Source organism: Neofelis nebulosa, chromosome X (genome assembly GCF_028018385.1).
Source record: "Neofelis nebulosa isolate mNeoNeb1 chromosome X, mNeoNeb1.pri, whole genome shotgun sequence".
Taxonomy (NCBI): Eukaryota; Metazoa; Chordata; class Mammalia; order Carnivora; family Felidae; genus Neofelis; species Neofelis nebulosa.
The window spans coordinates 13652731-13666305 of NC_080800.1; the positions used below are offsets into that span (position 1 = coordinate 13652731).

At 41.7% G+C, this 13575-nt stretch overlaps 1 protein-coding gene across 6 annotated transcripts in view; it reads left to right on the forward strand.

Moving 5' to 3' along the window:
• The window catches only part of REPS2 (RALBP1 associated Eps domain containing 2), a 237098-nt gene that overhangs the window by 182169 nt on the left and 41354 nt on the right, over positions 1-13575 (forward strand). For all 6 annotated transcript variants that reach the window (XM_058713845.1, XM_058713840.1, XM_058713841.1 and 3 more), the window contains one exon: positions 10769-10874. In XM_058713845.1, coding sequence (XP_058569828.1) covers positions 10769-10874 — 106 coding nt within the window. The remainder of the gene's footprint in view (positions 1-10768; positions 10875-13575) is intronic.

The following is a 13575-nucleotide window of genomic DNA, read 5'->3' on the forward strand; positions in this document are numbered from 1 at the left end:
CTTCACGCATGTGTAAATGTAAATATGTTTACATTTATATTCATGGCCATAGAAGAGTGTGATTTTATGGTTGTATTTCGTCTTAGTCATCTCTGTGGTACTATTACAACCTGCTAGTCCCCTAGAAAGAGACCACCACCCCAAGGGGCGAGCGAGTACAAAGCTGTAGCGTTTTGGTTTGATTCCTTCCTTCCCTCCTCTTTGTCTCCTTCCCACCTCTCTTCTTATGGGGGCCCACGTTTTCCGAGGAGGAAGACAGTGATAGAGATGCCAGTCTTCCCTCTTGACCTGTCTTCTGTTGCCCCAGGGCGAATGGTTAGCTTCATGACCCTTAGACCCAGCTTTCAGTAGATGTGGCTTGTGATTTCTTCTCAGTCCCCATGAAAATTGCCTGTTTTCGCTCATCTCGGCACAGAATGGTTGCATATGGAGCATCCAAAATGCCCATGTGACTGGCTGTAACAGACATTGGAGGGAGGGGGGCACACCTGTGGACATGGCCGGGAGCCGAGAGAACAGTGCTCTTGGACAAACCATTTTTCTCCAGAAGGCTTTGGCTTTAAGGAAGGCTGTCACTTGCCTCAGTTTCCCACTAGTGAAATCGAGCGAGGTGTTGAGGGCAGAAACCTGCTGTGCATGACTTTGCAAGTGAGCTGGACTGGTCACTGATGTCAGTGCTCAAGATGTGCCCTGACACTGCTCTTGAGGCCTCGCAGAGCCCAGGGGCTGCTGTGGGCTTCTCCCATTTCTACTGTTGTGGAAGGAGAAGCAACAGACTCTGGGGGTGCAACTTGCCTTTGGAGCCCAAGCCCCGTTCTGAATTTGTGTGGCACTATTCTTCACAGGATGGTGTCTGTATCTGTTTTTCCAAATGGATCATTTCCTAACGGTGTCAGTGCATAAAGGAAGTGTATTTTGTCCTTACTGGCCGCTGACAGCCTCGACCATCTTCCTGTCACCCTCAGGCCTAGGGGACGGATCCCCGTCAGGGACAGAGATGGCTAAACTCGCTTCCGAGTGCTCCCCCAGCTTTCCGCTTTAGTCTCTGTTTCACATTCCCGCCGGTCAGGGGTGGCCGCGGCATCTTCCAGAGCGCACAGACGGTGGCTGGTGGGGCTCTCACGCAGAGATCTTTTTCATTTTTTTTCCTTCGTCTGTTTTTTTAAACAGCTTTATTGAGGTATAATTCACATAGCATACAATTCACCCTTTTCCATGTACAGTTCGGTGGTGTTCAGTATATCCACAGAGTTGTGCAGCTGTTGCCGCAATCTAATTTTAGAACATTTTCATTGCCCCCAAAAGAAATTCCATTCCCGTTAGCAGTCACTTTCCATTCCCCATCCTGCGTCCCAGGCAACCACTAATCTACTTTCTTTTTTTTTTTTATAAATTTGCCTGTTCTGGCCATGTCATGTAAATGGAATCATGCAACATGTGGTCTTTTGTGGCTGGCTTTTTTCCCAGTTACCATTGCGTGTCCAAGGTTTATCTGTGTTGTGGCACAAATGGGTACTTCTTTTTTTATTGCTCAGTAATGTTCCGTTACATGGATAGACCCCGTTGTATTTATCCATTTCTCACTTGATGGACATGTGGGTTGTTGCCACTTTGAAGCTAGAAAGAACATCACTGGTACACTCTTTGTGTACAAGTTTTTGTGTGGTCTTACGTTTTCATTTGTCTGCAGTATGTACTTAGGAGTGGAATTTCTGGGTCATATGGCAGCTCTCTATTTAGTATTTTGAGGACCTGCCAAACTGTTTTCCACTGTGACTGCAGCATTTTACAGTTTGGCGGGTAACAAACGAGAGTTCCAGTTTCTCCAGTTTCTTCCAACACTTGTTGTTATCTGTTTTTGTTTTTTTTTTTTTAATTTTTATAACCATCGTAGTGGGTGTGAAGGGGTATCTTATTGTGCTTTTGATTTGCATTTCCCTCTTGCCTAATGAGGTTGAACATCTTTTCATATATTTATTGGCCATTTGTGTATCTTCTTCAGTGAAATGTCTACTCAGATCCTTTGCCCTTTTTTGCTCAGATTTTTTTTTTATTCTGAGTAATGGGTTCTTGGCCTATTCTGGATACAAGTCCCTTGTCAGATGTATGACTTGCAAGTATTCTTTCCCATTCTGTAGGTTGTCTTTTCACTTTCTTCAAGGTGTCCTTTGCAGTGCAAAAGTTTGTAATATTGATGACGTCCAGTTTATCTATTTTTCTTCCTTTTGTTACTTGTGCTTTTAGTGTCATAGCTAGGAGCCATTGCCTAACCCAAGTTCATAAAGATTTTTTCCTGTGTTTGCTTCTACAGATTTTGTAGTTTTAGCTCTTACATCGAAATCCATGGTTAATTTTGAGTTCATGTTTGTGTATAGTGTGAGGAAGGGCCCCAGCTTCATTCTTTTGCATGTGGATATCCTGTTGTTCCCGTACCGTTTGTTGAAAGGAGATCCTTTTTTCTTTTATCTACCTGTTTAGGGACTGTCCCTCATTGTGATACTCTCTCACTAGTTAGATGACACATGTGGTGTCAGGCTGAGAGAGTCTCCTGGCCACCAGCAACACAAATAGTGCTGTAAATGGCAGGGATGAATTTCATACAGCTTGTTTTAGTTCCTAGACCAGTTTATTTTGGAGTGATAAGAAGCAACTTAGCATTCATAATTTATTTTATTTTTATTAAAAAAATTGTTTTAATTTATTTATTTTGAGAGAGAACGAGCAGAGGAGGAGCAGAGAGAGTCCCAAGCAGGTTCCTCACTGTCCACGCAGAGCCCAACGCACTCACAATGCACACAGCCAATGAACTCATGAACCACAAGATCATGACCTGAGCCGAAACCAAGAGTCAGACACTTAACCGACTGAGCCACCCAAGCACCCCAGCATTCATAATTTTTTAAGCCCTGGAGAGAGAGACAGCCAGAAACATGAGGTATAGTTCTTATTCACCCATGGTTTTTTGGGGAAAGAATTAAATTCTCATGCGCTTAGACATCTCTTGTCTGTAGGAAATTAATCTCTCTCATGCATCTGGAGTGGTCTTTACTATGTATTGTTTGGGGAAAAATGAGAAGAGAGTCACAAATCATTTTCTTAATTACCTAACAGAACCCTGGTTAAGAAAGGCTAAAAAAAAAAAAAAAAAAGACTAGTTGGAAAGTGGTCATCAGCTCTTTGGGAAATCAACATCAGCACTGACCTATTGTAAGAAACAAATTCTTCTTCAGATATCATCGTCTACTCCATTTAGGGCAAAAGAAAAATAAAATATTGTCTCCACGCAAGCTGCTGAGTCCAGGTTATAACTAATAAACACCTCTTGTATTGTGTCATCATTAATGAGCTGCTCCTAAGGACAAAAATGGATTTTTAAAGAAATACTTTGGTTTACTTGGTTTTGCCTCACATCTCGCCTATCTAGTAAAGATGAACTTTGGGAAAATAGAATTGTTTGAACAGTTTGGAGAGAGAGGATGTTGTGTAACAGTACTATGACTGAAACTGTGCCAGTTTCAGTGGGGTGCCACAGCGTCCTGGACCACCCCAGGGCATACCCAGAAGCCAGTGTGGCAGTGTCTGCTTGCCTGCATGACACTCTCAATGTGGTTGGGATTCTGTTTTTCTTCCTGCTTCATATTTGGCAGCACTGGAATGTCTGTGGGGCTGATGAGTGTCATCCCTAATGAAATCTACCATTTCCAAGTAGAGAAAAGGCAATACAACTTCATTTCTTAGAAGCTGTACTCATAATTCCTTGGGAGAAATCAGGGCTCAGGTTGGAGGCCAAGAAGATTTTTCTCATCAAGAGACCCTAGTTTATATTCTTTCAAATACTGATTCAGCTGTTTGATTGAAACCCAGGTAACGGCCACTCAGCTAACGTAGAAATTGCCTTCTTTCCTGTGTAAAAATCTGAGATGGTGAGTAGTCAAAGCATAGAGTAGCTCTGCCCAGGAACCCAGGTGCCTTCCTGCGTTCTTGTTCTAGATCCCCATGGGGGTTCCCTTTATCCCTGTGGTTGCAGATGGCTCACTAGCATGTTCATATTCTGGGCCCCAGAGAGGAGAAAGGAAAAATGGAGAGAAGAGAGATTACTTTTAAGGACATGACTCAGAAGTGGCACACATCACTTCTCTCTGATCCCTTTGGCCCAGAGTTAGACATATAGCCTTACCTACCTGCAGTAGAGACAGGGAAATAGAGTTTTTTGGTTGGATGGCGTGTACCTCATTCAAGTGCAGATGATAGGCTGGCTACTGCAAACAAGAGGGCACAGGAATAGGTTTTGGAGGATAGTCGGCCGCAAAACCTTGAGTGGACAGTGCCTCACAGTGCTGCAGTTCTTAATTGATAGATAGCATGACACACACTAGAACCAGACAAAGTAAATGTCTGCTTAACTGTTACTCCTTCATTTTCCTCCGTGGAAACCAGGCCAGTTAGAGCCTGGCCTGGAACAGTGAGTGAAAATATTACAAGAACCTGAAGAGACAAACTGCAGAAGCAACTCTTAAGAGGATGGGGCAAGTTAAATGCTTTGCTGACCTCTTCATAGGTATTCTGGGCTTGATCCTATCTTGGTGTTATTTAGGCCTCCTTTGTAGCAAATGATAAAAAGCAACTTGAGGTAGCAAAACCATTCTCTTTATTATAAGGATATAGGGGTGACTCATAGAAATCCGCGGCAGGATTAGGAGTGGGTTGGAAGAGAAGATTGCAAACCTTTGGGGTGCCTTCTCATTCCTTTCAATTTTCTTAGGGTGTTTTTGACATTTTTATCTGTGAAGACTCCTCAAGCACCTACAACTCCAGAGATTACTTTCTCTCTGTGCTGGGCCCAGGCTGAACTGAACTATTAGCCATAACCCAGATCCTTTGGAGGGAGAATTTGGTCAGCTCAGCATGGGCCAGCATCCACTCAAGGGTCAAAATAGAGGTGAAGGTTTTCTTTTTTTTTTCTTTTTTTTTTTTTTTTCAACGTTTTTTATTTTTTATTTTTGGGACAGAGAGAGACAGAGCATGAACGGGGGAGGGGCAGAGAGAGAGGGAGACACAGAATCGGAAACAGGCTCCAGGCTCCGAGCCATCAGCCCAGAGCCTGACGCGGGGCTCGAACTCACGGACCGCGAGATCGTGACCTGGCTGAAGTCGGACGCTTAACCGACTGCGCCACCCAGGCGCCCCGAAGGTGAAGGTTTTCTTAAGACAAATATGACTGCCTGCCAGGGGCCCATCCCAGTGGAGGAGGTGGGAGGAGATGGAGACAGTTCCCAAAGAAGGAGGAAACTGTTAGGAACTGAGCACACATAATGTGGTAGTTTAAGGAGGGACATCAAGTTCTGATCAACATCTTTTTTTAAACTTTTAATTTTGAAATAATTACAGATTCACAAGAAATTACAAAAACTGTACAGAGCAGTCCTGTGTATCTTTTTTTTTTAAATCTATTTTCTTCTTTTTTAATGTTTTATTTTTGAGAGAGAGAGAGCAAGACAGAGCAAACGCACGTGCAAGTAGGTGAGGGGCAGAGAGAGGGAGACAGAGGATCCGAAGTAGGCTCTGTGCTGACAGCAGCAAGCCCGATGCGGGGCTCAAACTCTCAAACCACGAGATCATGACCTGAGCCAAGCTCAGATGCTTAACCGACTGAGCCATCCAGGTGCCCCAGTCCTGTGTTCTTTCACCTAGTTTCTCCTAATGGATAACATTTTACCCAACTGTAGTATAATATCAAAACCAGGAAACTGGCATTGGGGCAATGTATGTGTAGTTCTGTATCATTTAATCCCATGTGTAGAGTCTTGTAACCACCACTGTAATCAAGGTACAGAAGTCAGACCTACCCCGTCCTCCTCACCATTCCTTACCCCTGGCAACGACTGATCTGTTTCCCCTATCTATAGTTTTGTCATTTTGAGAATATTATATAAATAGAATTGCACAGCATGTGACCTTGTGAGTTTGGCTTTTTTTCACTTGGCACAGTCCCTTGACATCCAAGTTATGTATCTCAGTCCACACTGCTAAGCTGTATTCTGTGGTATGGATGTACTACAGTCTGTTGAGCCATTTGCCTGGCGAGAGACGTTTTGGTTGTGTCTAGTTGTTCAGAATTGTAAATAAAGCTACTATGAGCATCTTGTGTACAGGTTCTCATGTGTACATAACTTTTGATTTCTCTAATATAAATGTCCAAGAATGTGACTGCTGGGTTGTGTGTTGAGTATATGTTTAGTTTTTAAAGAACCTGCCACGCTGTTTTCCAAAATGGCTCTACCATTTTACATTTCCACCGGCAATGTATGGCAGGTGCAGTGTGTCCACATCCTCACCAGCATTTGGTATTGTCACTATTTTTTTTTCACTTTAGCTGTTCAAATAGGTGTGTAGTTCTATCCTATTGTGGTCTTAATTTGCATTTCCCTAATGGCTAGTGATGTTGAGCGTCTTTTCATGTGTGTATTTGCCATCATATATCCTCTTTGGTAACGTCTCTTGAAGTCCTTTGCCCGTTTTCTAATTGAATTGTTTTTTGTTGTTGAGATTTGAGAGTTCCTTATGTGTTTTAAATACATATATATGGTCAGATACGTGTTTTGAATATATTTTCTCTCAGTCTGTAGCTTGTCACTTCATCCTCTTTAACAGTCTTTTGTAGTGTGAAAGCTCTTAAAATTTCGAAGAAGTCCAGCTTATTGATTTTTTTTTCCTTGTATGGATCGTGCTTTTTTTGTCGCATCTAAAACTCTTCACCAAGCCCTAGGTCCTAAAGATTTTCTCGTGTGTTTTCTTCTAAAAGTTTTGTAATTTTACACTTTATATTTAACTTGCTGGATCCATTAGGTCAGGGTTCTTTTCCTTTTTTTTTTGGCTTGTGGATGTTGAACTGCTTCAGCACTGTTGGTTGAAAAGACTTGCTCCATTGACTTACATTTGCACATCTGTCAAAACTAAGTTGTACCAATGTGAATCTGTTTCTGGGTTCTCTGTTCTGTTTGGCTGATCTGTGTGTCTTTCCTCTTGTCAATACCACACAGTACTGATTCCTGTCTTCATTACTTATTTACTTGATTACTATAGCTCTATAATAAAATGTCTATTTCTCCCACTTTATTAGGATTTTTAAGAATTGTTTTAGCTATTCTGATTCCTCTGACCTTCCATGTAAGTTTTAGAGTAATTTTGTATTGATCTGCAAAAATCTTGCTGAGATTTCAGTAGGAATTGTGGTAACCTTTGTATCAACCCGGGGAGAAGTTGATATCTTTACTATGTTGAGTCATCCAATCCATGAACATGATAAATATTTCTCTATTTATTTTGATTCTAATTTTTCATTAGTGTTGCATAGTTTTCAGCATGTAAATCTTTTTTTTTTTTTTTTACCATTTTATTTATTTAATTTACATCCAAGTTAGCAAATAGACCCATAATGATTTCAGGAGTATATTTCTTAATGCCCCTTACCCATTTTAGCCCATCCCCGCTCCCACAACCCCTCCAATAACCCTCTGTTTGTTCTCCATGTTTGGTTGGACATAAGAGTCTCTTAGGTTTTGTCCCCCTCCCTGTTTTTATATGATTTTTGCTTCCCTTCCCTTATGTTCATCTGTTTTGTATCTTGAAGTCCTCATATGAGTGAAGTCCTATGATATTTGTCTTTCTCTGACCAATTTTGCTTAGCAATAATACCCTCTAGTTCCATCCACATAGTTGCGAATGGCAAGATCCATGCTCCTGGATAGGAAGAACAAATATTATTAAAATGTTAATACTACCCAAAGCAATCTACATATTCAATGCAATACTTATCAAAATAACACCAGCATTCTTCACAGAGCTAGAACAAACAATCCTAAAATCTGTATGGAACCAGAAAAGACCCAGAATAGCCAAAGCAATCTTGAAAAAGAAAACCAAAGGAGGAGACATCACAATCCCAGACTTCAAGCTGTATTCCAAAGCTGTAGTCATCAAGACAGTATGGTAATGGCACAAAAACAGATACTCAGATCAGTGGAACAGAATAGAGAACCCAGAAATGGACCCACAAACATATGGCCAACTAGACTTTGACAAAGCAGGAAAGAATATCCAGTGGAATAAAGTCAGTATGTAAATCTTGTATCTGTTTTGATATATCTAAGAATTTCTGTTTGAATCTTTGTAAGTGATACTGTATTTTTCCCCAAGTATTCATTGTTACTGTATCAAAACTCTATTGATTTTTGTATGTTAATCTTCTGTCCTCCAAACACACTTCTATTCTTGCTGAAATAATAGTTCTGAGAATTTTTCTTTATAGATTCCGTGGAATTTTCTATATAGGTCATCATGTCATCGGCAGATAGTGATAGTTTCATTCTTTCCAATATGTGTGCCTTTTATTTCTTTTTCTTGAATTATTGTGCTAGCTAGGACTTCTAGCACTGTGTTGAAAATAATAATGAGAGTAGAAATCCTTGCTTTGTTCTTCATCTTAGGGGGAAAGCATTCAGTTTTTTATTATGTATGATGTTAGCTGTGGCTTTTTTGGTAGAAATTCTTCATCAAGTTGAGCAGTTTGGCCTCTATTCACAGTTTTCTGAGAGTTTTTATCCTGAAATGGGTATTGAGTTTTAACCGGTGCTTTTTCTATATCGGTTGATACAATCATGTGAGTTTTTTCTTTCAACTGTCAGGATGGTGGATTATACTGATTGACTTTTGAATATTAAATCAGTCTTGCATCTCTGGAATAAAACTCTCTTGGTCATGATGTATAGTATTTAAATATATTGATAAATTCAATTTGTTAATATTTTATTAAAAGATTTTGCATCTATCTCCAGGAGAGATACTTTGCCTAATTTATGTCTTGCTAGGCTGCCCCCTTCCAAGTCATTTCACTAGAGAGAGCAACATTTGGGCTTGGTGGAAGGTGCTTTTTTATGTCTGCCCTTATTGGCATTTATGGATTTCTGACTTCTCCACTATCTAGTCTGGAATATATGAAGCAAAAAAGAAAACTCAGGAAATTCACTGCTATGTATTTCCCTGGGTACCAAGTTCCCTAGCTGGTTTGCCGCCTTCACTTTTTGGAGTAATCTTTTTTTTTTTTTTTTTTAAGTTTATTTATTTTGAGGGAGAGGGGGAGGGGTTGGGGAGGGGAGAGGGAGGAGTAGAAAGAGAGGGAGAGAGAAGGTGGGGCAGAGGGAGAGGGAGAGAGAGAGAATCCCAAGTAGGCTCTGCGTGGTCAGTGCAGAGCCCAACGTGGGGTTCAATCTGACAACTGTGAGATCATGACCTGAGCCAAAATCAAGAGTCAGACGCTTAACTGACTGAGCCACCCAGGTGCCCCTTTTTCAAGTAATCTTATGTTTGTTTTATATATCATGTCCAGGATTTTAACTGTACTTGGTGGGTAGAGAGAAGTGTTTCTACTCTATGTTGTCCTGAAACCGGAAGGTCAATCCTTATCTTTCTTTTTTTTTTTTTTTTTTTTTCAACGTTTTTTCATTTATTTTTGGGACAGAGAGAGACAAAGCATGAACGGGGGAGGGGCAGAGAGAGAGGGAGACACAGAATCGGAAACAGGCTCCAGGCTCCGAGCCATCGGCCCAGAGCCCGACGCGGGGCTCGAACTCACGGACCGCGAGATCGTGACCTGGCTGAAGTCGGACGCTTAACCGACTGCGCCACCCAGGCGCCCCAATCCTTATCTTTCTAAACGTAGATTTTAAAGCCTCTTCCATGCCTATTTATGGATGGAAAAAAATTCACCTTTAAACTTGTTGGGGAAGGGAGTATGCCTTCTGCAGATTGTAGCAGAGTGGGTACCATAGTGTACATTCTTAGCGAATATTAATCAGATCTCCACAGTGGTCACTGTCTCCACAGCCAGCAACTCTGGCTGAGTTGCTCTCACCTAGAATCCACCTCTCACTGATTACAAATATGTCTGGGTTTTTTTTTTTCCTCTGAGAATTCAGTATTTTTTGCTGTGGGATATAGGGCTATAGGTTATGCAGTCACATTGATTTATCATCCCAACTGTAGACAGCTTTGAAAGAGAAAGAGGGTTCTAAGAATAATTAGGGCCAGACAAGCAGTGTAAGCAGAGACTGTAATGGGCAAAGTGGAACATGTGGTCACCCTAGTTATACCTGCTCTGTGAATTTACTTTTGACTTAATTTGGGGATACTGGTATTAAAACATTTCTGTTTTTCTCAGTGCCACAGATGTGTGCTGGTGAATGCACACATGTGAGCATACTCACATACACTCAAGCGTTTATGCCTAACAATGAAGAAATGAAGGAGAGTTATACAGGCTGGCTAAGTTAATGTAGGATTTTTGCTAAAGAGAATGTTCTTCTATTCATTTCCTTCAGACTTGTCCACAGGGGCCACCTGCAGGTCTTTTAAATGCCATTAATGCTTACACAAAAAGGGCATTCTAGTTAATGTGGTTTGTCAGGAAGAAATACTTATTAAATTGTCTGGGAATAAATGGAATGCGAGGTTTGAAAAGGTCCAATTCACAGCTTTTCTTCAAGTTATAAAATGGGAATTACTTCAGGTGTAAATAATTGATCCCGACAAATTTGTTTCATTTGGTGTGCACCTGCCTGCTGCCTGTCTGTGAATGTATGATTTTATTTTTGGAGCCCTGTGACATTGGTCCCTTGTTCGTTTAGCACTTCCCATGAATCCGAGTGTTTGGACCCACAAGGGTCTGGACCTCTGGGTTCTAATTCACCGAACCGTTTGTACTTTTTTATAGACAGTCTTCCAAACAGAAGAAGGCTATTCAAACTGCTATCCGCAAAAATAAAGAGGCAAACGCAGTGCTGGCCCGGTTGAACAGTGAACTCCAGCAGCAGCTCAAGGTAAGGGGCTTCCCGAATGTGGATCACCAAGCTTTCTGTGTGGTGGTTTTGTTTTGCCCCTTGGCCGCGCACTGACTTCTGTTCCTGTTGGTAAGACTTTCATCTTTGTTCTCAAACTTCTTTTGGAAGGCAGAGAATCGCTGCACTTAAGTTTCATGGGTTGATTCTCGTATGTTTAGAGGAAGACTAGTCACTTGAATGTGCAGGCTGCATATCGTGTGTTCGTTAAACGGACAGAAAATCTATTACAAAGGCTGTCTGAAGCGTTCTTCTTTGTCCAAAGCTTCTGGATAAACCCTTGATCGTTTAGATCCTCCCTGAATGATTCTATACTTCTTTAGGCCGAAGAGGGTGGCCCTGATAACTATCAAAGGCCCAACCCCTCCCCTGAGCACTTTGGAAGTGGTTCCATGGCACCTTCTCAAGGACATGATCCCTGTCCTTATCACCACTTGCTCTTTTCCCTTCATCTCTCCTGTGTTAGTTTCCCAGCACCGTCCTAACGAAGTACTACAAACTCGGTGGCTTAAAGTCACAGAAATCACTTCTCACAACTCTGGAGGCTCGAAGTCTGAAGTCCAGGTGTCAGCAGGGCCATGCTCTATCTGCAGGCTCTAGGGGAGAATCCTTCTTGCTTCCTAGCTTCTGGTAGTTGCTGGCAATCCTGGGCATTCCTTGGCTTCTAGATGTATCACTCCAATATCTGTTTCCACTGCCACATGGCGTTGTCTCTGGATCTGTGTCCAAATTCCTCCTCTTACTGTGTTCTCTTCTTATAGGGACACCAGTCCTTGAATTAGGGCCTTCTCTAATTTAGCATAACCTCATTTTAATTAAATCACATCCACAAAGGTCCTATAAGGTCACATTTACAGGCTCTGGGGGTTAGGACTGAAGCATATCGTTTTGGGGGACACGGTTCTACCTCCTACGTGCCCTGATTCTCTACTGCGTCGTTGCCATCCACATCCACACGCACTAGTATTGTCCTTGGTCTTCTCGCATCCTTCTCCAGCTGCAGCCCCAGCTCCCTGGTCTCCTTCCCAGCTAGGTTTCTTCTTACTCTACTTCCTCACCAACAGCTTTCTCTCTCTCCGCTTCAGTGTGGCTTCACTCTCCTCCATCCACACCCCTCCTATGACCAAATCCAATGGCTGTTTCAGTACTACTTGAATTTTCAGAAGAATTCTACACAATGGACTATTGCCTTCTCTGGCATTGCTTTTCTCACTGGTTTCGGGGTTTAATACTTTTCTCATGTTCTTTCTATTCCTTCCCTTCCTGGTGTTTCTTCCTTAGCATTCTCTGCTATTTCTTCCTTCTTTGATTTCTGTTGTATTATTCTTCCCTTTGCCCCAGTATTTTATTATGAACATTTTCAAGCTTACAGGAAAGTTGGAAGAATCCTGTGGTAAATACTTTCATAGCCACCTCTTTTTAACATTTTAGTATACTTGTTTTATCATGTATCTACGCCTCTGTCCCTCAGTCTATCTTATGTCTAACATTTTTTAAGTGTTTATTTATTTTGAGAGAGAGCGAGCACGAGCAGGGGAGGGGCAGAGAAGGAGGGAGAGAGAGAGGTTCTGCATAGCCCCACGTGGGGCTCAGTCTCACAAACCATGAGATCATGACCTGAGCCGATCAAGAGCCGGACACCTAACTGACTGAGCCACCCAGATGGCCCTGTTTTTAACGTATTTCTAAGTACATTGCAGACATCTGTTTGCATCCCCTAGCTTGCAACATGCATATCATTAACTAGAATTCAGTATTTTTACAGGTTTTTCTGATGATGTAAGTTTTCCATGAAATGAATGCAGGAATCTTAAATGTGTATTTGCTCAGTTTTTTACAAATGCATATACTTACGGAACCCAAACCCCTATTGAGATTTAGAACATTATCATTACCCCAGGGGGCTGCCTCATGCTCCTTCCCAGTCAATTCCTGCCACTCACACAGTTCTTACTTTGTTATGCCATAGTGTTGCTTATTCTGTAACTTTATATAAATGGTGTCCTCCAATGTGTACTTTTGTGTAAAGCTTATTTCACTTAGTATTACATTTTTGAGATTGATTTATATTGCTTGTCCGTTCCTTTTTACTGATGGATAGTATTCCATTCAGTGATGGTGTCACAATTTGATTATCAGTTATTAATGAGTTATCCTATTAATGGACACCTGAGCTGTTTCCAGTTTTTGGCTATTTTGAAGAAAATGACACTCTGGAGTGAGTCTTTGTGTGGAAATATATTCTCATTTCTCTCGAGGAAATCCCCAAGATTTGGATTAGTAGGTAATGTGGTACGTGTATGTGATTAGTTTTGTTAGAAACTAATAGAGCTTTTCCCAAAGTGGTTGAAGCATTTTGTACTCGTCCCATGTAGAGCATGAGAGTTCCCGTTGTTCCACATCCTTGCTGACATTTGGTGGCGGTCTTTTTCTTTTTAGAGAGCGAGCGAGCACGAGTGGGGGAGGGGGCAGAGGGAGAGAGGGAGAGAATCTTAAGTAGGCTCAATACTCAGTGCTGAGCCCAATGCGGGGCTTGATCCCACAACCCTGGGATCATGACCTGAGCTCAAATCCAGAGTTGGACTCTCAACAAACTGAGCCACCCAGGTGCCCCAGTGTTGTTCTTTTAATTTTAGTTGATCCTGTGGTTATGTAGTTTTTATTTTGTGTCTCCTTGATGCAT